General features: G+C 43.7%; 1 protein-coding gene across 1 annotated transcript in view; it reads left to right on the forward strand.

Annotated features, from left to right (window-relative positions):
* Positions 1–18,783: 18,783 nt before the first annotated feature.
* Positions 18,784–26,980, forward strand: part of LOC123757267 (glutathione S-transferase 3, mitochondrial) — a 37,653-nt gene continuing 29,456 nt past the window's right edge. Inside the window, exons 1-2 of the mRNA XM_045740802.2 lie at positions 18,784–18,937; positions 22,718–22,815. Of these exons, the coding sequence (XP_045596758.1) occupies positions 22,726–22,815 (90 nt within the window). The 5' untranslated portion in view covers positions 18,784–18,937; positions 22,718–22,725. The remainder of the gene's footprint in view (positions 18,938–22,717; positions 22,816–26,980) is intronic.

Raw genomic sequence — 26,980 nt, forward strand, 5'->3', positions numbered from 1 at the left:
ATGGGCCTCCGACTTCTACATTCAAACTTAGTTTTGTCTTCATTAACTACCAGTCCCATATGGTAACACAGATTTCCAAAATTATCCAACACCGTTTCAACCTTTGAAATATCTTTGAACTGAATCACTTATGACATATTGCGTCTGCTCCCTTAGTACCAGGAAATCCCCTGCTTGAGCTGTATGATATGAGCTATGTTACTGGGGAACTTCCTATCTCTTGGACCAACAGTATAATCATTCCAATTCCCAAGCCAAATCAAGAGAATGCTTTCCGCCCAATTTCCCTTACTAGCTGCATTTGCAAAACATTCGAGAGAATGGTCCTAAACCGTCTCCTCCATAGAATAAGAACATGTTTTTCTGAGGTTGGAAGAAAACGTGCTCAGATTGGGGACTTGTTTATTTTATAATGGTAAATAATAAATTAATATATAATAAATTAATAAATAATAAATTAATAAATAATAAATTAATAAATAATAAATTAATAAATAATGAAATAATTATTATTATATAATAAATAATAATAATAACAAATAGTATAATGATAAGCAATTATTTTTAATAAATCAAATAGCTAATTAGGATGAATGAGAAATAATTATTGACTAGTGCATAACAATAAAGTATTAAGGAATAATTATAATGAATAATCCTTAATGATAAAGTAGAAATCAATTACAATTAATAACTACATCCATAGGTAGTAAATGAAAGTTGCATTAATTTAATTACACTAATTACAATTCGTGGGAATATTTCTTAGCTATCTGCAGGCTTATCACTTTGGGGGTTCCGGCGGAGCACCCCCAATCCCGGGAGGGCCAGCGGGAGAAGGATTAAGGAGAAGGGTTTCCTTACTCTTACTAGCACGTAGACTGGGGCCTCGTAGCCTGGTGGATAGCGCGCAGGATTCGTAATTCTGTGGCGCGGGTTCGATTCCCGCACGAGGCAGAAACAAATGGGCAAAGTTTCTTTCACCCTGAATGCCCCTGTTACCTAGCAGTAAATAGGTACCTGGGAGTTAGTCAGCTGTCACGGGCTGCTTCCTGGGGTGTGTGTGTGTGGTGTGGAGAGAGAGAGAGAGAGAAAAAAAAAAAAGTAGTTAGTAAACAGTTGATTGACAGTTGAGAGGCGGGCCGAAAGAGCAAAGCTCAACCCCCGTAAAAACACAACTAGTAAACACTGGGCAAAGGATTAGCTGCGGACAGCGGGACACTTGGGGACCGGCGCTGCACCCCCACCGCAGGCCAGCTGGCCGGAACCCCCCCCCCCCCCCCCCCCCCCCCCGAAGGGCGAGGCCCGGTGGCCGCAAGGAGGCCTAGCTCAGAGTGGCGGAGCAACAACGTCCCAGACGTAGTCAGCTGGAGGTTTCAGCTGGTTGCTGGACCCGCCATTATCTCCGTTGGCGAGCCCGTCAAGAGAGCTGAGTGGCCCTACCAATTCTAAAGGTAAGAGGGCGTTGTCGGCTGGAGGCGAGCCTAGCTCAACCCCGAAGGGCAAACGCGGCGGCTGGCCGCTGTAACCTGAATGTGTGTCGACCTCATGGGTGCAGTAGTCTGCCCTCGGGCTCCATCCCTTTTCCTTGTTCATCAATGGTGTACCTTGTGCGCCTTCCGTATACGTCGGTTCTGGAAGTATTAAGGCAGTAAGGGTGGGCAGAAACGGGCATGCAGTATGAACGTGACGGGCAAGGAACCTACCCCTTAAGGGTACTGCTGGAATTAGTTTCTAAGAGGAGGGGGACATTTCCGGAAGCGAACTGGGCAAGTGTCATTAATGGATAAAGCCAGGGTTATACCCTGCAGAAACTCTGAAAAGGAACATTGGCACAGGGGATAGGAGTGACTAGAGGGGAAAGGAAGAGAAAAAAGATCTTCCAGGAAACTAGTCTGTAGCGAAGTGAGGTAACTATCAAACCGAGCAGAACTTTAGCGGAAAAAAACCCAGACAAGTAAAAAAGGTTGGGGAAGCCAGTTACCGTATCTGGGTCAAGGGCAGAAGTTTATCCAGGGGGAGGGATCTAGCAAGTAATAATTCATTTCAAAATAATCCAATAGAATAATATAAAACAATAGAACAGCCCAACATAATCAATATTTATATGACCACTATGTATACAATATCAAATCAATATATAAATAAAACCATAAATCAAATATAAGAAACAGGTCTTAAGGCGTAACTGCAACATGCTTGCGTCCAGAGTGACATGAATTATAAGGATGGTAACCGAGTCCGTTACAGTGATCTCCATTGTAAGTTGGCCTCCGAAAAGCATGTTAAGAGCTGAATAGTTAGCCTAAGAAACTGCCTTAAGAGGCGTAAATGAGTTTAGTCTGAGTGTCAATGAGCATTCTGCGAGCAGCAGTACCCCCAAGAACTTCAAGATCTGGGGATCTGAGGCAAAGAGAAATGGACACCAGGAAGGCTAGGGATCCGTAAATGTAAAATAATTAATGTAATTAATATAGTAAAATAACAGAAATAAGGACGAAAATAGTAAACCAACTCCCAGACTCATAATAAATTACTACGGACGAGATGAAAATAAAAATTGAATGACAGTATTATAAATTAGTATAGCAACCAATGAATATATACATACACATACATACATATATATATATATATATATATATATATATATATATATATATATATATATATATATATATATATATATATATATATATATATATATATATTTGAGTGAGGTGGGAGGGGTGATGTGGCATTAACACAAGACAGAACAAGAGGGGATATTAATAGGGTATTAAAAGTATCAACACAAGACAGAACACAAACAATGGGTATTGAATAGAAGTGTTTGTAGAAAGCCTATTGGTCCATATTTCTTGATGCTTCTATATTGGAGCGGAGTCTTGAGGTGGGTAGAATATAGTTGTGCAATAATTGGCTGTTGATTGCTGGTGTTGACTTCTTGATGTGTAGTGCCTCGCAAACGTCAAGCCGCCTGCTATCGCTGTATCTATCGATGATTTCTGTGTTGTTTACTAGGATTTCTCTGGCGATGGTTTGGTTGTGGGAAGAGATTATATGTTCCTTAATGGAGCCCTGTTGCTTATGCATCGTTAAACGCCTAGAAAGAGATGTTGTTGTCTTGCCTATATACTGGGTTTTTTGGAGCTTACAGTCCCCAAGTGGGCATTTGAAGGCATAGACGACGTTAGTCTCTTTTAAAGCGTTCTGTTTTGTGTCTGGAGAGTTTCTCATGAGTAGGCTGGCCGTTTTTCTGGTTTTATAATAAATCGTCAGTTGTATCCTCTGATTTTTGTCTGTAGGGATAACGTTTCTATTAACAATATCTTTCAGGACCCTTTCCTCCGTTTTATGAACTGTGGAAAAGAAGTTCCTGTAAAATAGTCTAATAGGGCTGTATCATCGATAGATACAGCGATAGCAGGCGGCTTGACGTTTGCGAGGCACTACACATCAAGAAGTCAACACCAGCAATCAACAGCCAATTATTGCACAACTATATTCTACCCACCTCAAGACTCCGCTCCAATATAGAAGCATCAAGAAATATGGACCAATAGGCTTTCTACAAACACTTCTATTCAATACCCATTGTTTGTGTTCTGTCTTGTGTTGATATATATATATATATATATATATATATATATATATATATATATATATATATATATATATATATATATATATATATATATATATATATATATATACATATATACACATACATATACAATGCACACACACACACATACATTCACAAGAAATAAATAGTACCTTACAAATATAACGAAGTTTTCACTAAGAAAAAGTAAAAGAGACATAAGCACTAGAAGGATAGGGAAAAGCACAAAATACTCCTTCCAAAGTACGAGGTCGCAGGACCATTAGCCGGCTAACAGGGCGGGCCCGCCCACCGCCCAGCTAAGGGCTCCACAGGGGTCCCGGCTAAGGGCGTAACGGCTGGCCCAGCTAATGTGCCTAGTACGGGCCGACCGAGGGCATGGCGAAAAATGCCAGAGAAAACGATAACAAGTAAAGCAGAGGGAGGGGTAGGAGTAAGGCGACTAAAAAACCCGGACCTAATAATAAAGAACTTAAATAAGTAGTAGTATGATACAGTAGGAACTGTATAAATAGATAAATAAGTAAATGTCCCACACTGGGGAGAAGGAAGTAAGCAGGGAAACCCTAACCTTAACAAACCAACAATAACGTAGCATGCACAACACGAACACTAGTGGTCAACAAGGGCAAAATAAGGGCTTAAACAACAGTTGCCAAATGTAAACTGTAAAGTCCTGCCTCTGAACATCAGCAGCTGGAACACCTGCAGCTGGACATTGGCAACTGGTGCATCGACATCTGCCAAAGATAAATAAATAGTGGCAACTGGCCACCAGGGAAAACTTCGGTTATAAGTAGAAATCCAACTGCAAGACAATTAGGGACCATATAGAACCTGGGAGCCAACAATTAAGGGAATGATGAGCATCTTCGGCCGCTGCCGAAGATACAAAATTAGCGGCAACGGGCCAAGGGGGAAACTGCAGCAGTAAGGGAAGTGCGACTGCAAAACAAATCACGCTCAAATAATGCTGGAATATAACTCTTTAGAGAAAACGGGATTAATGCATGAAACTGAAATAAATTACAATCAAAGACAATAAACTGAAAGGAGTGCTAATAGGCACAACGTCGGCTGGAACGCTTCTGCCGGAACTTCGGGGGCTAGCTGGCGCGTCGGCAGCTGGACCCTTGGGAGCTGGAACGTTTAGGATGGGCATTATCAGTTGGGACCGCTTCAACTGGAACATCAGGAACAACTTCAGCCGTAGCATGGGAGCTGGTCCAACAACCGCTGGAACGCCAGCAGCTGGACCATGTTCCACCTGGACAGCAGCAAGCTGGGACAGCAACAGCTGTACCCACAGCAGCTAGAACACCGACTGCCGGGAATGTCAGCAGCCGGAACACCAACAGCTGCAGCAGCTGGACACCAAAATTGAGCAACAACGTAGTAAGAGAGTGGCGGCTCAGACACTAGGGCAGACGGCTGGACTAGCTAATTACTCAAATTACTAATTACTCAAATTACTCTAATTACTCAACACAAAGCTGCTATTAGGACAATATCCAATTCTGGCCCCAGACATCACTCGGTACCCCTACTCAAATCCCTGAATATGTTAGACATTAAGTCACTGCACATTCTCTCATGTGTATTATACATATATAAAACGCTAAACTGTAATGCCAATCCTGATCTCAAAAGCTTCATAGAAGGTTGTAACAGAACCCATGAGCACCACACCAGAAATAAATACAGTTTTGATATTCCTAGAGTACGACTTAATCAAACCAGAAATGCTCTACAAATCAAGGGGCCCAGAATGTGGAATGACCTTCCCAACCATGTTAAAGACTGTACCTCTCTCAACCAGTTTAAGTTAAAAACTAAGCTATACCTAATAAATTCCCTGTAACCTACCTTACCCCTCTATTGTCAACCCATGTATGTTTTTTGTTTTTTTTTTTGTTTTCCAAATCAACGCTGTTTTAATGTAATTTTCTGTAATAATTTGTAATTGTACTTGTGCTGTTTTTTCAACAATGTTCCCCCCTCTTTTACCTCTATTTTTATTTGTACTCAACGCATTTTTTTCTTTTTACTCATTAGTTTTAAGCTTTAGTCAGTAGTGTTTTTTTTCCTGCCCGAAACGCTTTGCGTAATAGTGGCTTTAGGCATTGTATGTACTAGCTCTATCTATAAAGCCAACAAACTTTGTAAAATCTCTTTATGTATGTACCTTTGCCTAAATAAAAATTATTATTATTATTATTATTATTATTATTATTATTATTATTATTATTATTATTATTATAGCTGCAATAGACCCAACCGAGCATCGGCCGCTAGACACAGTGACACGTCTCAGGAAGAATGTCGGCCGGACATCAACCCCTAAACGAAGGCAGCAAAGACGTCGGTGGCTGTGAAAACCTTCCGGGCTACACCGGGCAGACAACACGTCTGGATAAACCAGCGGCCTGGGGGGGCCACTGTGACTTCCGGGCTACACCGGGCAGACAACACGTCTGGATAAACCAGCGGCCTGGGGGGGCCACTGTGACTTCCGGGCTACACCGGGCAGACAACACGTCTGGATAAACCAGCGGCCTGGGGGGGCCACTGTGACTTCCGGGCTACACCAGGCAGACAACACGTCTGGATAAACCAGCGGCCTGGAAGGCCGCATATTTATATGACCAATATAAATAAGATACCCGAATAACATCGCCGGCTTAACTCATCACAGGAAGAACGTCGGCTGGACATGAACCCCCGAACGCAGACAGCGAAGACGGCAGCGGCTATGACAACCTTCGTGGCTACATTGGGCAGACAAAACGTCTGGAGAAACCAGCGGCCTGGGAAGCAGCAGTATCTTCCGGGCTACACCGAGCAGACAATACGTCTGATAACCAGCGGCCTGGGAGGCCACACATGTCTGGATAAACCAGCAGCCGGGAGGCTGCAGATTCTTTTGGGCTACACCGGGCAGACAAAACGACTGGAAACGTTTACTGGTACTGGTAAACGAAACTGGTACCGTCTAGCTGTCAGTACTTAATAACTTAATGACAAAGTCAAGAAAACAAGTATAAAGGTAAAACGGTAAGTAAAATGACATGCACTTAGGCAATGCATAACTAGTAATAAATTGCTGATGGAACTGATGGACTCGTATTATGATGGAACTAATCATAATACGAGTCCAAGATAACTTAAAGGGAGAGGCATGAGGCCCGAAGACAGCGTCTAGGACATCCTAGCTGACTTTACTTAACTTAAAGGTGAAGCACAAGTTAAACAAACAATTGTAAATCAGTAAAGTAAAAACATGCAGCAAGAGCGATGTAAAATGGGCGATGTAAAATGAGCGTTTTGTAAGAGAGGAGCTGCTGGCTTGTCGTGAAGAGGGCCCCGCAGTCTCCGTCCAGGTTTATATAACCTCGGCTCGTTGCGCGCGCAGCTTGGGGCGGTTAAAGTCAGCTTCCAGACATACGTTTTCTCTTCCACTCAGAAAACCCACCGTTTTAGGAAAACAGTGTTCTTTTCTTAGAACATTTTCCCATTGAATGTTTGTAAGTTCCCTGTTTATTTTCTCCCAGTCTATCCTCTTATTATTAAAATTGAATTTATTGAATAGCCCTTCTCGCTTGTTGTTTCTCTTGGGCCTACTACCGTTATTAATGGTAGTTTGCACTTCAATGTGCTTGTGGTCCGAGTACGAAGTGTCTGAGACAGTAATGTCTCTGATTAGCTCCTCATTGTTCGCCTGAAACAGGCCATTGTTGGCTTGTTTCGTGAAACAAATTTGATTAGTAATGCATGTGTGAAAATTGGCCATAACACCAAAGATCCTCATCGAGTTGATTTGGCTTATTATACGCTGGAGAGTGGTGGCAAACCTTTACAGACTCACACTTACTATGAACTCGAACCCCTTTTCCAAACTCTGATGTATCAGGCCAAGTCAAAATTAAAGACTGATGTGGAATTTATTATAGATCAACCGTCTATAGCAAAGGTGCATGCTTGTGATTAGGTGAATCGTCACATTAAGGCCGATCCACACCAAAAGCTCTTGCGTTTGAGATATGACGAACGAGGAGATGAGTGGCCTGTTGTTCATAAGATGAATTTGATTAATCATTATAGGCGCCGTCAGGAAACTTATCCCCATTATGCCTATCGATTAGCAGTTAGTCTGGGATATGAAGCTAAACATTTTTATGAGACGACTGATGATCGTCGACTTTCTAATGCTATTTGGGGCAATCCGATTGTATTCAGTCTTTACTCAGATAGTATTTGGCATGAACTTACCACCCTTAATCCCTTGGGTGTAACTGAGGGATGGTATTATGGTTTAACTATGCTCACTCAACCAGGCCATAAAGTTCGATTAGATACACGTGGACAATTTAGGAACCCGGGAGAGGTTGCACCTAATGTGGTACCTCCTGATTATCATGATTTAATTGACCCCTGGCAACCTATTGCTCATCCAGGAATATTACATATTTCGTATGTGGTTAATACATAATCGGGGTATTTATTGTTACCTTCTTTAGTAAAAAAAAATACAACCCACCTAAAATTTCCAGTATGTTTGTAATGGTCTATTATCATTATTACGTTTTTTCGTTCTGGTTTTCGTTTAAGATAACGTCGATTTCTTCGGGGTACTTGTAAACAAAGTAAATAAATATTTTCGCCATTAGTTCCCATTTTTTTATTAATTTTATACGTCCAGTGAGTGCGAGATGATGGAGAAGTGTCAGTGGATTTTTTAAATGGTGTGTCTGTAAACGATATGTCATTAATGTATATATGCTACTTTTCAAATATTCAAGGGGTCGGCGACACATTTTCGTTTTTTTGTGGGATGGTTTGAGAAGTAGTTGATTCTTCCACAGAAAAAAAAACATGTCATTTCAGGAAAGTCTGATAATGTACAACATGTATTATCATTTTTGGTGGAAGTAGGATGGTAGATGAGTTGAACTTGTTCTACAAAAAAATAATAATTTTGAGGCATAATATGAACCAAAATATTTTCATTATTATTATTGTCATCACGCTTATAGACGGCCATAGAGTATGGTATGATTGGTAAAGATTCTTTTTCTATTGCCTCTCTATTATGGTCTAGTATCAGTTTTTTACTTATTTCTATCTGATTAGGTGAAAATTATATAAATAAATAAAACCAAAGAATGATACTAAGAATAGTTAGAATAACGATATATAAATTATCATAGACAGACATTTTTTGTGTAATTAAACAACATTTATTTTAGTAACTATTCTTTGCGATGGTAAATCTGGAGTGGTAAGACTTTTTATAAATAATTGATAATAAATATTATGGGTATTCTTAGTATTACATGATGATATGTCTGATAATACAATTTGAGCTTCTTGCGGAGTTAACTGTAATCCCTCTTCATATTCTCCATTCTCTCTCTCTCGTGTGTGTGTGTGTGGGACAATTGTCTTTATTCATAGCACATCTCATACTTTCTATATCTCATTGTTGTGTACTGGGTGGACTAATAATACGGACGCGTTCCAACGAAATCTGAATCATAGTTGTCGATAAATGCTCAATACCATCTTTTATTTTAGATTCATTTTCTTTAAAAAGTTTTTCAAATATTTTAATTAACTTTTCATCTTGTTTTGTAATTTTAATAAAAAAACTTCTTGGGATTGCCCAATATTGACCGTGCATGGTGAGGTTAGATGACCCTAACGTTGGAGGAGGTGGTAACACTTTAAAATTAAAATATAACAATAATAAGACTAAATAGGTCGATGGCGAGTTTTTCAACTACTGATATTTTCAAATATGAATAGACAAATTAAGCTCTTATTCTCTTTTTTATTATATAATATATATATATATATATATATATATATATATATATATATATATATATATATATATATAAATATATATATATATATATATATATATATATATATATATATATATATATATATATATTTATATATATATATATATATATATATATATATTATTAAATATGACCGAAAAAGTAAGATTAATAATTCTAACACGAATTTTCTCGATCTTTCTTATGTTTCTTTTCACTGTTGATGGCAATTGAAAAATCAATTCTCCAAAATTCATTTTTATTTCTAGTCTGACGCGACACTTGAACGTGTTTCATAATAACTTATTACATTTTCAAAGACTTTTAGTTTACACACACACAACTATTACCTGCAAACACTAAACAGATTCAGATTCAGATGTTTATTCAGGTAAGGTATATACATACAAGTGATGTTACATTAATGGATTGATATATAGATAGAGCTAGTACATACAATGCCTAAAGCCACTATTACGCAATGCGTTTCGGGCAAGAAAAACATTAATATCTAGAACTTAATACTAATTGAGCATAAAGAATAAAAAGTGTTGAGAACAAATACAAATAAAGATAAAAAAAAGGGGGAACATGACTGAAAAAGCAGCACAAATACAATAGGTTGACAAACAGTGTTGATTAAAAAAAAAAAGAAAATAACAGACATGGGTTGACAATAGAGGAGTGAGGTAGATTACAGGGAATTTATTAGGTAGTGTTTAGTTTTTATCTTAAACTGGTTGAGAGAGGTACAGTCTTTAACATGGTTGGGAAGGTCATTCCACATTCTGGGCCCCTTGATTTGCAGAGCATTTCTAGTTTGATTAAGACGTACTCTAGGAATATCAAAACTGTATTTATTTCTGGTGTGGTGCTCATGGGTTCTGTTACAACCTTCTATGAAGCTTTTAAGATCAGGATTGGCATTATAGTTTAGCGTTTTATATATGTATAATACACATGAGAGAATGTGCAGTGACTTAATATCTAACATATTCAGAGATTTGAGTAGGGGTACCGAGTGATGTCTGGGGCCAGAGTTGGATATTGTTCTAATAGCAGCTTTGTGTTGGGTAATTAGAGGACGTAAGTGATTTTGGGTAGTAGAACCCCAAGCACAAATACCATAGTTGAGATAAGGATAGATAAGGGAGTAATAGAGAGTCACCAGGGCAGGGCGTGGTACATAATATCTGATCTTAGAAAGAATGCCCACAGTTTTTGAAACTTTTTTTGATATATTTAGAATGTGTCCATGGAAATTCAGCTTGTGGTCAATGAGAATGCCAAGGAATTTGCCATCTAATTTGTTACAAATTTGGGTATTGTTTATTTTGAGATTTATATGACTAGAGGATTTATTGCCAAACAGAATATAGAAAGTTTTGTCAATGTTAAGGGTGAGTTTGTTGGCAGTTAGCCAAAGATGGACTTTATTTAGCTCAGTATTTACTGTGGCATTTAGAGCAAGAGGGTCAGGACTGGAGTAAATGAAGGTTGTGTCGTCAGCAAATAGAATTGGTTTGAGGTGTTGGGAGGCATTTGGAAGGGCATTTGGAAGGTCAAACAGAGTTCTTACTTATGCTATGATTTAAACAGCTTTCATTTTTCATTTTATACCCGCATTTTGGGTGAGGTGATATGTTACAACAGTTTTGGATGAGGTGAACAAAACTTTCAACACAGGATAGAACACGAAACAATGGGTATTGAAGGTAAGAATGGAAGTAATTGCAGAGGGCCTATTGGCCCATATTTCTTGATGCTTCTATATTCTAGCGGAGTCTTGAAGTGGGTACAATATAGTTGTGCATTAATTGGCTGTTGATTACTGGTGTTGACTTCTTGATGTGTAGTGCCTCGCAGATGTCAAGCCGCCTGCTATCGCTGTATCTATCGATGATTTCTGTGTTGTTTGCTAAGATTTCTCTGGTGATGGTTTGGTTGTGGGAAGAGATTATATGTTCCTTAATGGAGCCCTGTTGCTTATGCATCGTTAATCGCCTGGAAAGAGATGTTGTTGTCTTGCCTATATACTGAGTTTTTTTAGGCTTACAGTCCCCAAGAGGGCATTTGAAGGCATAGACGACGTTGGTCTCTTTTTAAAGCGTTCTGCTTTGTGTCTGGAGAGTTTCTCATGAGTAGGTTGGCCGTTTTTTTGGTTTTATAGTAAATCGCCAGTTGTATCTTCTGATTTTTATCTGTGGGGATAACGTTTCTATTAACAATATCTTTCTATTATCAATATCGTTTCTATTAACAATATGCTACAAACGAATGGAGAAACAGCAACATCGACGAAAGTCTCCGTACTCGCATCGAGCAACACCTCGACATCCTCACAGACCGACATCACCTCAGCACTGAAACAAGGATAATCAAGAAACAACGTTATATAGAGGACCTATGGCAATTCCACGACCAAGAGACGGCTTCCTGAACCTGGCAGGAATCAACCTCACTGAGGACCAAGTCACTCTCCTAAATCTGGGTATAAACTGTCACGTTATGTCCAGACCAAGTGAGATGGCCCAGAAAGTGGAGTTGGAGATTCTGTTGGACGACATATTCGACCTCGAGACACAAAAGAAGGTCACCACCAAAGACACCTTACAAGCAGAACTTATTGCGGAAGGAGGAAAGAATCGAGGCAACTACAGAAGCACCATACTGTCCCCCGAGCTCAAAGCGGCAGCTAAGAGCCTTCGTGAGAACAAGGAAATAGTTGTCAGGAGAGGTGACAAGTCGCCAATATACGTCATTCTTAAAAAAGACGAATATCTGGCGAAAATGAACATCATACTCTCTGACCAAACTAAATTCCAAAGGGTAACGAAGGACACTACAGCTGAATTGAAAGCAAAGGTCAACAAATTGATCGAAACTGTGAACGCCAAGAAATCCGGACTCCACCTGCCAAAGATTATTGGGGAATATAAACCTGGATACGCGTATGGAAATGTCAAGACACATAAGCCTGGAAACCCACTTTGGCCAATCATCAACCAGATACCCACACCCACGTACAGACTGGCGAAACAACTCAACGGCTTGCTGACTCCTTATGTCCCTTGCGCCTTCAGCCTGAAGTCTCCAAAGGAATTTGTTGACTTACTGCGGGGAACACGGGCCACAGGGATAAGAGCCTCGTTGGACGTAGAATCACTGTTTACCAACGTACCTGTGGATGAAACAATCGGGATGATAGCGGACAGAGTGTATCGTGATCCGGCCTGTACTCCTCTTGACATACCAGAAAACATTCTAAGGAAACTACTCCAAGCTTGTACTAAAGAGGCACCCTTCTTGAGCCCGGATGGGTACATGTATAAGCAAGTAGATGGGGTCGCCATGGGTTCTCCCCTAGGTGTCCTGTTTGCGAACTTCTACATGGGTACCATCGAGCAAAAAGTCTTAGTCGACATGAACTTGAAACCGGCCATATACTGCAGGTATGTTGACGACATTTTTACACAGGTACCTGATGTCAGACATCTGCAGGAGCTGAAGGAGGCATTTGAGCAGAATTCTGTGTTGCGTTTCACTTATGAGATGGAGAAGGATGGGAAGCTGCCCTTTCTAGATGTAACAGTCATGGAAAGGAGCGGAGGTTTCCACACTGCAGTCTACACTAAGGAAAGAAACATAGGAATGTGCCTAAATGCCAACAGTGACTGCCCAGATAGGTACAAGAGGAGTGTTGTTAACGCTTATGTCGACCGTGCTCTCAGCCACAGCTCAGGATGGAAGCAAGTCGACGAAGAACTCTGTAGGGTAAGGCAGGTCCTAGTCAACAACGGCTTCTCCAATGGTTTCATTGAAGACATCATAAGAAGGAAAGTGAAACGCCATGCAACCTCTGAAGAGACAACTAACACAACACCTATACCCCCTATTAGACTATTTTACAGGAACTTCTTTTTCACAGCTCATAAAACGGAGGAAAGGATCCTGAAAGATATTGTTAATAGAAACGTTATCCCTACAGACAAAAATCAGAAGTAGTTGACTCTCGCAGTGCCCTCTTGGCTCTGGAGTCCTTTAATTCAGTCCAGCCTGTGGTAGTTGAAATTCAACATTGACTGTTTCTTAGCTCCAGTAGATTTAAGACAGTGGAGATTTGCTAGGTTCCCAGCCATATTGGCATGTCCTTGTAATGTACGTTTATGTTACGTTGATGGGCAGATTAGATACACAGTGTTTAGTGGGTTTCATATTTATTTAGTAGTCTTGGTTACAGCAGTCGGTTGTTGGCAGTGTCGTAAACGTTGAGATGGAGCTTGGAGCAGAGCTCAGTAAGACCGGAGTCGCGGACCTCTATACGGGAGAGCGTAGCAGCTCGATGCGGAATGGAGAGTGTCTAAACTCAATGAGGAAGGAGAGTGTGGTAGCTCGATGAGGTCGTAGTCTGCTGTCTACTCTGTGTCGAAGCTGTAGCGTCTTGAGGCCGGTTGGAACTGTACATGCTGAGTGCTACATTCTTGAGGTTGAAGATGTGTGGTAACTCCGAAGCGTCTGTACTGTAGTTGACTGATGATGAATGATGATGAAGATTAAGCCACCCAAGAGGTGGCACGGGCATGAATAGCCCGTAAGTGGTGGCCCTTTTGAGCCATTACCAGTATCAAGAGCTGATACTGGAGATCTGTTGAGGTGCGACTGCACCCTGCGTGACGGGAGATGTCTCCCGTGTGTAGTTGACTGAATCACTGTGAAAATTATACTGATGGTTACTCGCTTCTCGATTGCTTATATAATTGGACTACACCTCATCTCATTATCCTCCAATAGGTTGGATGAGTGGAAGAAATGTTACCTGTAATTAAGGAAATGATTTGAGTTGCGTAATAACTGCAAATGAGTTTGTCATTAAGGTAATGAGTTTGGAGCGAGTATAATACTGAATATGCACGACCGTAAGAAACACACTCATCACGCACCGCTCCTGTGCCAGGTAAGTCCACTACGGGCTCACCATAGCCCATTTTACTTGCCACGCTCCTGTGTCAGGTAAGTTACGGGCTCACCATAGCCCGTGCTAAATTGGAGCTTGTTCCGAGTAGCTGAATCTATAACAACAACAACGACTGTAAGAGAGACAATGCAGTTTGAACAATAAGGAGCAGGGCGGCGCTACATTAAGTTGCCGTGAGTTAAACGTGTATGGCCAATCTACTGGCATAATCTACTCGCTATATATATATACATCCTTAAATGAGCGTGCGGACGCTACCGCTAAGGCAGCTATATATCCACACCTGTCCCATCTCCCATAAAGGTATTCCCTATTCCGACTTTTATCCAGTTATTCATTCCTCCATTCTTACCCGGTGGCAGGGTCGTTGGCCTTCTGTTACTGGTAACAAACTGCGTACTCTTATGAGTAGTATGTCCCCATGGCCTTCCTCCTACCACTGTAACCGGCGGTGGGAAGTGGCTCTGGCAAGGTTACATATTGGCCATACACGTTTAACTCACGGACACTTAATATAGCGCCACCCTGCTCCTTATTGTCCAAACTGCATTGTCCCTCTTACAGTTTTTTAGTTTAGTTCATTTATTATGCACCCCATACCCATCCTGTGGGCGGTAGTGGAAAGGGTTACAGAGGCACATAATGGGCTCAGGGACTGAACCCCACAATTCATTTAGCTAAGCAAGTTACAATCTTGATGAGCTAGTTACAAAATTTAATATAAGTCGTCACATCAACAATGGGTTCGAGATCGACCTCAAGTACAGGTTCTAAATTAAGCAACTGACATATGTGGAGAGATAGTGTCACAATTTATGTTTGTCCTGCACACCGCCCCCCCATCCAGTGGGCAGCGGTGGATAGGTTACAATCACTCAGTTACTACCTACAGTTTATCCCTCTTACAGTCGTGCATATCCTTGTTGAATGTCCAGATTTCCAGGACGACCGTGTGTCTTGCTTCCCGACCGTCCCCCGCGGTCACTTGTCTCTCGATAGAATTCTTAGTGAATTAGATACCTTTGATATCGTTCGCCTTATGCATTTTTTCTCGTATTGGCATCCTTAGTGATATTTAGCGCCCTATGATTATCCCGTACATTTGGTGGCGCTACTTACCCTTCCCGGCTTGGTGCCTTCTTTTGATAATTACTTACTTAACCGCCTGTACATTTTCTGGGCATGAGGACTCATACATGCCCCATTTGTCTTCATCTGGTTATTCAGTCTGCCAATTGGTTGCTGCTTCTTGGGGCAACACATTTCTTTGGTGGAGAGAAAGGGTAAAATGGTGCTCAGTGGGACCCAACTGAATCAATCATTTAGTCTGACTGGCAGGTCTGGTCAGATTTGGGTCAAGTAAGCTTTGGAGGACCGGCATTTCTACTGGTCCTTGGGCTGCCATTTAGATTCTCTATTGGTTACCTATGTATACTTGCCTGTTTATCCTACATGCTTGTACTTGCCACTGTTGGGATCCATGGTGGGTGGGGGTGCAGGGAAGTGAAGATCAATTATTTTTATGTATCCTCTCTTCTCCAGCTACTGTATGCACACCTATTCTGCCTCTCACACCCTATGTAGTGGGCAGTCAAGCCCTGAAATCAGATCAACCTGGAAGAGTGGTCCCGGTTGTACAGTCGGGTTTGTTCTCGACGCACAATCGAGAATTCCGGGTTCGAATCCCGGGCGGGACAGAAACGGTTGGGCACATTTCCTTTCACCTAATGTGTCTGTTCATCTAGCAGTAAGTAGGTACTCCGAAGTTAGTCAGCTTGTTGTGAGGCTGCATCCTGGGCGGGGTCAGTATAAGTTAGACCTTGGGAGGGGAGGACCTCGATAAAAGCCAAATGTGTATAAATACACTCTGGCTTCCTGTCCCCCGACACAATTAATTAATTATAAGTACTATGTAATTGTAGGAGTACAGGTTGTATTGCAGAAGGACAATTAGGTCGACTTTTTTGTAACAAGGTTGAGTAATGTTTGAGAGGCCCCAGCGGGACTATACCTGCATGTACTACAGTACTGGTAGCTGGGTACTCGAGCCCTTTACTGATAAAACTCTCAGTAACAATGATACTGCAGATCTCCTTTAGTCACAACGGCTTAAAAAGTGTAAAATGTTAATATGACGTCCCTTAGTATAAATGTAATGTATCTGAATTGCAATTTTATATAGAGCATATAAATACAAAATAAATATATCCGTTGTGTGCGCACGTGTATACAGTATATACAATATACTAATATATTCTAGAAATTTCGGAACTCATGCATTCTGTCTTCTACTCACGATGACATGGCGTGTAACGTCAGGTTGAGGGCCACAGGGCTAACAAGAGTGCAGACCAGGCATGACATGGCAGATCTCATTGAAACTTTAAAATACTGAACAAGTTAGAGGATGTTGATCCTGAAAACTTGCCTAGGAGAGAGGCGGGGCCTGGGAGTGGCCTGGGCGGGACCTGGGAGTGGCCTGGGCGGGACCTGGGAGTGGCCTGGGCGGGACCTGGGAGTGGCCTGGGCGGGACCTGGGAGCTGGGAATGGCCTGGGCGGGACCTAGTGGGAGCTGGGAGTGGCCTGGGCGGGGCCTGGGAGTGGCCTGGGCGGGACCTGGGAGCTGGGAGTGGCCTGGGCGGGACCTGGGAGCTGGGAGTGGCCTGGGCGGGGCCTGGGAGTGGCCTGGGCGGGACCTGGAAGCTGGGAGTGGCCTGGACGGGCCTGGGAGAAAGGCGGGGCCTGGGAGTGGCCTGGACGGGGCCTGGGAGTGGCCTGGACGGGGCCTGGGAGTGGCCTGAGCGAGGCCTGGGAGTGGCCTGGGTGGGGCCTGGGAGAGCGGCGGGGCCTGGGAGTGGCCTGGACGGGGCCTGGGAGTGGCCTGAGCGGGGCCTGGGAGAGCGGCGGGGCCTGGGAGTGGCCTGGACGGGGCCTGGGAGTGGCCTGAGCGGGGCCTGGGAGTGGCCTGAGCGGGGCCTGGGAGAAGCCTGGACGGGTCCTGGGAGTGGCCTGGACGGGTCCTGGGAGAGAGGCGGGGCCTGAGCGGGTCCTGGGAGTGGCCTGGGAGTGGCCTGGGTGGGGCCTGGGCGTGGCCTGGAAGAGAGGCGGGGCCTAAGCGGGTCCTGGGAGAGAGGCGGGGCCTGGGAGGGGCCTGAGCGGGTGCTGGGAGTGGCCTGGGAGGGTCCTGGGAGAGAGGCGGGGCTTAGGAGGGGCCTGAGCGGGTCCTGGGAGTGGCCTGAGCGGGTCCTGGGAGTGGCCTGGGCGGGGCCTGGGAGAGCGGCGGGAACTGGGAGTGGCTTGGGCGGGGCCTGGGAGTGGCCTGGGAGGGGCCTGGAAGTGGCCTGGGAGGGGCCTGGAAGTGGCCTGGGAGAGAGACGGGGCCTGGGAGGGGCCTGAGCGGGTCCTGGGAATGGCTTGGGCGGGGCCTGGGAGTGGCCTGGGAGGGGCCTGGAAGTGGCCTGGGAGAGAGACGGGGCCTGGGAGAGAGGCGGGGCCTGGAAGAGAGGCGGGGCCTGGGAGTGGCTTGGACGGGGCTTGGGAGAGAGGCGGGGCCTGGGCGGGGTTTGGGAGTGGCCTGGACGGGGCCTGTGAGAGAGGCGGGGCCTGGGAGTGGCCTGGACGGGGCATGGGAGTGGCCTGGACGGGGCCTGGGGGTGGCCTGGACGGGGCCTGGGAGAGAGGCGGGGCCTGAGCGGGGCCTGGGCGGGGCCTAGACGGGGCCTGGGCGGGGCCTAGACGGGGCCTGGGAGAGAGGCGGGGCCTGAGCGGGGCCTGGGCGGGGCCTAGACGGGGCCTGGGCGGGGCCTAGACGGGGCCTGGGAGAGAGGCGGGGCCTGAGCGGGGCCTGGGCGGGGCCTAGACGGGGCCTGGGGGTGGCCTGGACGGGGCCTGGGAGAGAGGCGGGGCCTGAGCGGGGCCTAGACGGGGCCTGGGAGAGAGGCGGGGCCTGAGCGGGGCCTGGGCGGGGCCTAGACGGGGCCTGGGCGGGGCCTAGACGGGGCCTGGGAGAGAGGCGGGGTCTGAGCGGGGCCTGGGCGGGGCCTAGACGGGCCTGGGGGTGGCCTGGACGGGGCCTGGGAGAGAGGCGGGGCCTGAGCGGGGCCTAGACGGGGCCTGGGAGAGAGGCGGGGCCTGAGCGGGGCCTGGGCGGGGCCTAGACGGGGCCTGGGGGTGGCCTGGACGGGGCCTGGGAGAGAGGCGGGGCCTGAGCGGGGCCTAGACGGGGCCTGGGAGAGAGGCGGGGCCTGAGCGGGGCCTAGACGGCGCCTGGGGGTGGCCTGGACGGGGCCTGGGAGAGAGGCGGGGCCTGGGGGTGGCCTGGACGGGGCCTGGGAGAGAGGCGGGGCCTGGGCGGGGCCTGGGCGGGGCCCTGGAGGTATACAGAGCATGAGGGCGGGGTCGGGGCACATCACCTGGCGACAGACACCCGGCCGCACGCACAGCCACCGACGGCTCTCATATTTCCTCCTGTTTCCCCACACATCCAGGTATTTATGGCCACATTTATTAACCAATAACCTACATAGTGAGGTGGTGGTGACGTGTGAGGGACACGCGGGGCGTGACACAGGGTTGTAAGGTCAAGTTATGGTTGTGTTGGAGGGAGTAGTTGTGCTGCTTCCTATACCCTCTCTAATACTAGTTTCGGTAACATGTAATAGTATTTGATATATTTATAATATATTCAATCTGGCTAACTCGGGGAAAAATACATTGTGATTAATAGTCTTAGGCAGCATGAGTATGTCATTTCGGACATATATAGTGATATGCCAACTATTTTTTATTTTATCTGAATATACCTGAGGCCAATTTTGTCTAGGGGCCTCCACAAGGACAAGAAGCCCTTGTCCTTTAATTTATATAGCGTTATGTACATAAAGTATATATAGGGCTATATATACAGACCTTAATAGGACAATTATTTAAAGACATGACAGATCACTGGTGGTGCAGTGGTAACACACTCGCCCCGCTCTTCTTGACCGATTTAACCCAGGTTCGTATCCTTACTGAGGAGGTTTGACTAGGTACCAATCTTTAACTGTACACCTCTGTTCAATCACTTCTGATTGACAACCAAATACCCAATCACTTCTAATCAGAAGAGATTGGGTTTCTGGTTGTCAAATGTTTGATGGGTCATATACCAGGGAAACTGGTGAGTAAGGTGAGCCTTAATGGGATGGGAAAGCTCTCGACCTGTTAACAGGAGTCGGCAGTCGTCTGTGCCTGTACCCACCGCTGTGGGAAAAAAACAGCAATACTGTATTGTATATTTAAGTTACACACTTGTAAATCATCCAAATGTTAGCTTCTTTTCTAGTAAAATTATGTTCATTCACATTCTTAACATCTCAGCATAACAAATTATAATATTTTGTTTCATTAATTCTATTATCTTGGAAGACAAAGATCAGCTGAAAGCATGTGGAAGCGCACACATATAAGAAACGTTTCCTACACAAAAAACTAGTGAATGCTGATGTAGCTATTTGTGAGAATACAAGTCACATCGTATTCATAACAGTGTGCTAATGGATTTTAAAACCTACATAACCCAACACATTCTAACCCAGTGATATTATATGCTTTTGACACTTACAAATCTACCTTCGTTGAAATGTCTGTATAATTTGACCATAACCATATGTGTACAGATGATATGACATGCAAAAGTCTCTAGGCGATTTGACAGTACCCTAAGCAGTTTAGAATTAGAACAAGAGCAATGTATGAAATGGTTCCGAGCAATTTTGACTATACCCCAATTTCAATGATACATATAGTTAGTTTTAGTTCATTTATTATGCACCCCATACCCATCTTGTGGGCAGTAGTAGAAAGGGTTACAGAGGCACATAATGGGCTCAGGGACTGAACCCCACAATTCATTTAGCTAAGCAAGTTACAATCTTGATGAGCTAGTTACAAAATTCAGTATAAGTCGTCACATCATTAATGGGTTTGAGATCGACCACAAGTAGTCTCTTAAATTAAGCAACTGACATATGTGGAGAGCTAGTGTCACAATTGATATGTTTATCCTGCACACCGCTTCCCCCCCCATCCAGTGGGCAGCGGTGGATAGGTTACAATCACTTAGTTACTACCTACAGTTAGCAAACTGGGAATATTTGGCTAAAATTTCTGGTAGCAGATCATTTTGAATGAAATATTTACACATCGTTGGAACATTGGTTATAGAATTGTCTTTGAATTCACGTATCTTTTTGCACTCCATCATATAGTGACGGAGGGTGTGCGAATAATTTTGTTGACAGTTTACATTTGGTCAGGTTTACATCAGCAGATAATGAGAATTCCCAGAGATACTTGTAACCGAGTCTTAAGCCGAGCAGTAGTAACATCTAGAAGTCTGCTGATTTTATTGGATGAACCATAGATGTGTTGCTCTTCTTGCATGATAGTTTGGTGATAGATGGAGTTACTGGTGTAGATTTTACTCTGCCTCATATATATAAGATTTTGTTGAAGTTCTTGGTGTACTATTGCTCTCAGACTGTTTATTGACAATCAAGGTTATACTCAGTTTTTCCTTTAAAGGCAGATTCTTTGGCTAACTCATCAGCTCCATCATGCATTCAGAAGCCAACATGAGATGGAGATCACATGAAATGGACATATATGCATCATACATTGAAATTTGGGGCACAGTCAAAATTACACAAGAGGCACTTCATACATTCCTCTTCTTCTAATTGCTAATACTGTACTGTACTAAATACACATTTTTTATTTCAAGGAAATGTAGGTAGTTATTCAACTGTATAAACTTTGGTGAGCTGCCACTTAGATTACTGTATCCAAGCATGGAGACCTCACCTTCGGAAGAACATACTGTAGCTGAATTGGAGAAAGCTCAACACCGGGCAACAAAAATCATTCCAGAACTATGTCAGCTCATACCAGGACAGGTTGAGGGCCACAGGGCTAACAATACTGCACACCAGGCATGACATGGCAGATCATATGGAAACTTTTAATATGCTGAATAATTTGGAGGATGTTGATCCAGACAACTTCTTCAAAAGGACAGATGTAAGACAAACAAGGAGCAACAGTTTCAAGCTCAACAAGCGACAGTGTAGGACTGACAACAGGAGATGCTTTTTCACCTACAGGGTTATAAACCCATGAAACTGTTTACTTGCTGAAGCCATAGCTGCCAAAACTCTGTTGAATTTTAAAATCCAGCTTGAAAAATTCATCAAGACAAATGGGGGGACTGTTGACAAGTTGCCAGCTTCCTGTCCTCGTCAAGGCCACTGGAGTTTTTGTGGCCGTCAGGTAAATTCAATGTGGCCCTCAGGTAAATTCAAGGAAACTTGGACAAGAAGACATAAATGTAAGCTGGACAGTCAAACAAGTAAGAAATGTAAGGAAATACAGAACTTATTCCCTGTACATGTGGTCAACAAGTGGAATGCATAGAAAGAGGAGGTTGTAGAAGACACTTACATCCACTACTTTAAAGCTAGACTTGACAAGGAATTCAAACATTTGAATAGTCAAATAATGATACAAAAGGTACAACAAAGCTAGTAGGCTGATAGTCATTACTCCCCTGTAGACACTGATAGATAAGTACTGTACAGTATATACAAAATATAAGTACTGTACTGTATGAGCTTGCATAACCGAACTACAGTACAGTATTTTGCATTCTAATGACAAGAAATCAACTCTCTAATTTCTGGTATCTGGGTTAGACTATTACCTTAGGAAAGTTCTCAGGTTAGTATCAAGAGTATCAATTACTATCATTGTACCAATTAATTAATTGTATCAATTATCAATTACTATCGTTGTTTTGTATCAATTAAATTTTGTCGGTTTACTCCTTTAAGTGAACCTGATTATTTTTATTGATGTCCACAATTATATGCTAGAGATTCTGCAAATGTCTGCATATCTTTGATCACTTAAGTTACTTAAGAGGCCTTGTTCAAGATGGTTTATATTATGAAGTGAAGTGTATGACTGTACAGTACCTATGTGGATAATTTTTTCATAATGGTACTGTATTGCTCTGAGTTTAAAATATTCCCACATATGTAGTGTTAAATAATGTATCATATATTAACTTTCTTATCTACAAGAGAGCAATGGAAGTACAGTATCACACACATACAAGAATAAGACATTTATGAACTGAGGCTTCTCTTATATAAAATAATGATTATGAAAATGTTTGATATTGAATAATTTAATGAAAATAATTTACATTGTATCATTCTTTGCAGCTTCCAAGATGGTTTCCATTGAAGTTCCTGCTGAGTATGGATACTGTGTGTTGGTTGCTGTTTTCTCCATTTTCATGCTCGTGTGGAAATCTGCGAAGGTAAAATTTATTGGCACTGGAACTATACTTGCTAATGTTAGAATTGTGATTGAGTAAATAGTTTTGATATCACTGTGGAGCAGTTTTAAAGTTGTGGGAGTATAATATTTCTGAAACCTTGTTGCAGATGATTTTTACCCAGTGCTGGTTATTTGTTTATAAGTCACAGTAGATCTATGGTTACATTTTACATCCATTGATGCCTTTGGCACTTGTCTTCCATCTTGACAAAAATCCAGTATAACCCAGACTCATTCCAGGGCATCATTCTTGTAGCGGCTGCCTCCTACGTAAGATGCATGCTTCTCTTGCTCTGGTCTTCAGTCTTTGCATCAGTCTATTCATTCCCCGCCATACAAGATAGAAAGCATTTTGTGGTACCTGGGGTTTCACAATGATTAGGAAGTGTACTGTATATCAAGTATTGAAGCTGAGTATGATCAAAAAGAGGAGAAGAGCCAGGCAAACATCTAGAGAGAGGGTGATGCCCAGCTCAATGGTATGGCTATAGTGACATTGGTGGCATACCTTCGAAAAAAGTAGGCTGCAGTACCACATTACAGAGAATGAGTTGGCACTTGATGCCACAAACAATGCATTTCCATGTGTGTAGATATGGTGCTAAAGTTCATGTTGGATGTGCTACAACTCCTGGTCCTGCTCTGTAGAAACATAATGGCTGTGGTTACATTGGTGGGACCATAACTATGCCAGCCACTGCCAATTAGCCTTTTGTGAGTTAGTAGCAAGGGATTTATGACCAAAATTCCTCATTTTGATGCTGATGCCAATGTGACACTGAAGTTTATTATTGACAATGTAAATTACTGTCATGTTTATTATTGACAATGTAAATTACTGTCATGTTTATTACTGACAATATAAATTACTGTCATGTTTATTACTGACAATGTAAATTACTGTCATGTTTATTACTGACAATGTAAATTACTGTCATGTTTATTACTGACAAAGTAAATTACTGTCATGTTTATTACATTGGCAAATTTACACAGTGTAATGTGAAAATTTGATTACTTTCTTGCATTCTTTGAAGAACAATTGTTAGAACGTGCATGAGACCAACAGGTATGCAGTGAATCTTATTGATTCTGAAAAATTATCCCTACATTCATGTGTGCAACGTTGGAGAGACACTCATGTGAGGAAAATATATACATTGGTTGGATAAGCAAAGATGATGCTGCATGGAAAAAATTTGACTTGAAAGATTATTGGAACAAGGTCAATATCTTCCAAGTTTGCCAAATATACCATAAGACAGATGCCTGGTCCTCCTGAAATTCCAACATTTTGCTGATAAAAAAAAATTCAGATGCACAAGACTGCCTGCTCAAAATTAGGCACCTGTTCGCTGATCTAAATAACAAGTTCAAGATCTGTTATATACAACCCAGAACATTGTGATTGACAAGATGCTGTTCAAGGGATGTGTGTCATTCATGTGCCACAGATTTGGACTGAAGGTAGTCATCCTGTGTGACTGAAACAATTAATGATTGAAATGATTATGAACAATGGAACTATGCTGATATTGTCAAAAAAGGACCAATTGGGGGGGAGGCACTTGTGGTGGTGGGGGCTCGTGGTGGAGGAAGGGCGTGATGGTCCTGCCCGGAAGGGTCGTGCCAGGGCTGGGAGTTCCTTCGGTCGTTGTAAGCCAGTGGTGCTAGATTCAAGGCCTGTCTCTCCTGCAGAGCTGTCGACGTCTGGTCAGCGCAGTGCTCGCTCTGGATGTCGGTTGGGCTCTCGTGAGGGTTGTCGATCTTTTCGTGGTTCGCCCTGTTGACTGGGCGATGGGGAGGAAGCTCGCGCTGTTTGCTCACACCTGATCTCACAATTCACGGGCATTTCGGGTCGTTTCCTCCGACCTGCAGTGATGTTGGGTGGCTCTTCCTCCTTTGGGGGGGAGGGTCAGAGCTAGCGGGGCAGGCCTCTTCCCCTGCGCTATGTTAGGTCATCCTGGAGTGGGTACGCTTGGGCGTGGTTGAAAAGACGGAATCCCTCAGGTGGGTGTCCCCGCCTGTTTCCTGTTCCGAAACGGGACTGTGCAGACCTGAGGTTCATTCTGGACTTGGCCCGTCTAAACCCCTGGGTCTTTTGCCCCTCCTTTTAGATAACCACTCTGTCCCAAGTCCAGCTGCTTTTGGTGCCGGGTGCTTGGATGGTGTCCCTGGACTTTCGGGACGCGTATTGGCATGTTCCGAGTCATCTGGGGTTCAGGGACTGGCTTGGTTTTGTCGTGGGGTAGCAAGCTTACTGCCTTCGTTGCCTTCCATTCGGCTTGAATCTGGCGCCTTGTGTTTTTACACACCTTACCCGGGTCTTGGTGACCCGTTTGCGTCTGTTAGGGGTTTGGGTTCTGGCTTACCTCGACGACTGGCTGGTCTGGGCTTCCAGCTGGTCCATGTGTCTGCTCGCCGGGGATTTGTTTTTTTTTCCCAGCTCGCCGAGTTCGGGTTCTTGGTGAACTGGAGGAAGTCCCATTTGATTCGGGAGTCTGAACTTCACCGTGCTGGTCTTCCCGTCAGATCACATCTGGCTTTGGTGGCTGTTCTGGTTCCTTCGGGGACGTCCCTTCCACCGCTCTCTCGATTGCTGGGTTCAGACCCCCAGGGGCCTTGTGTCAGCTGCTTCATCACCAGCTTCCTCTTCGTTATTTTGCCCTAAATGGGCAAAATGTTTTCACCCTGATGTCCCTGTTACCTAGCAGTAAATAGGTACCTGGGAGTTAGACTGTTGCTGCGGGCTTGATATCTGCTTGATGGGGTTCTGGGAGTTCTTCTACTCCCCAAGCTCGGCCCGAGACCAGGCTTGACTTGTGAGAGTTTGGTCCACCAGGTTGTTGCTTACAGCGGCCCGCAGGCCCACATACCCACCACAGCTCGGTTGATCCGGAACCTCTTTTAGAAAACAGTCTAGGTTTCTCTTGAAAAGATGTCCATGGTTGTTCCAGCAATATTTTTTATAGTCACTGGTAGGACATTGAACAACTGTGGACCTCTGATGTTTATACAGTGTTCTCTGAATGTGCCTATGGCACCTCTTCTCTTCACTGGTTCTATTTTGCATTTTCTTCCATATCGTTCACTCCAGTACGTTGTTATTTTACTGTGTAGGTTAGGGTCCTTGCCCTCCAGTATTTTCCATGTGTATATTATTTGGTATCTCTCGTCTTCTTTCTAGTGAGTACATTTGGTGAGCTTTGAGATGATCCCAATAATTTAGGTGCTTTATCGCATCTTTGCGTGCCGTATATGTTCTCTGTATTCCCTCTATTTCAGCAATCTCTCCTGCTCTGAAGGGGGAAGTGAGTACTGAGCAGTACTCGAGACGGGACAACACAAGTGACTTGAAGAGTACAACCATTGTGATGGGATCCCTGGATTTGAAAGTTCTTGTAATCCATCCTATCATTTTTCTGGCTGAAGCAATATTTGCTTGATTATGCTCCCTAAACATTAGATCGTCGGACATCATTATTCCTATATCCTTGACATGCTGTTTTCCTACTGTGGGCAGATTCGATTGTGTTTTGTACCCTGTTTTATGTTTCAGATCCTCATTTTTGCCATACCTGAGTACCTGGAATTTATCACTGTTAAACATGTTATTTTCTGCTGCCCAATCGAAAACTTTGTTTTCAATTGGGTGCTTCATGGGGATGTGTAACAAAAAGGAGGCCTGGTCGAGGACGGGGACACTAAGCCCCAAAATCATCTCAAGATAACCTCAAATCAAATCATTTCAAGATAGCTGTAGTTTGTCTTGGAATTCCTACCTTTCTGGGTGCCTGACCTGGTAGATGGCAGACAAAGACTGCTTCCAACTATACGGGGGTGTCTATAGGCCATTGCTCCTCGTGCCTCTCTGAGGGGGGCCAGGTTCTGGCTTGTGGTCCCCGGTAGGCCTAAAACTCCATCGACTGACTGCTACCATGGTCTAATATATACACATTAGCCTGGTATAGCTCCGGGGAGCCTCCGGGTCTCATCCAGAAAATGGTGTTTCATTACATTCAACGCTGATTTTTTCTATCTTCTCTTGTAGCTCATCATTCAGTTCTGGAAGATATTTTGTTGCATATCTTTGCACCTTTTCCAGTTTGTTGATGTGCTTCTTTAAGATATGAGCACCATTCAAA

This window comes from Procambarus clarkii, chromosome 33 (assembly GCF_040958095.1).
Source record: "Procambarus clarkii isolate CNS0578487 chromosome 33, FALCON_Pclarkii_2.0, whole genome shotgun sequence".
Taxonomy (NCBI): domain Eukaryota; kingdom Metazoa; phylum Arthropoda; class Malacostraca; order Decapoda; family Cambaridae; genus Procambarus; species Procambarus clarkii.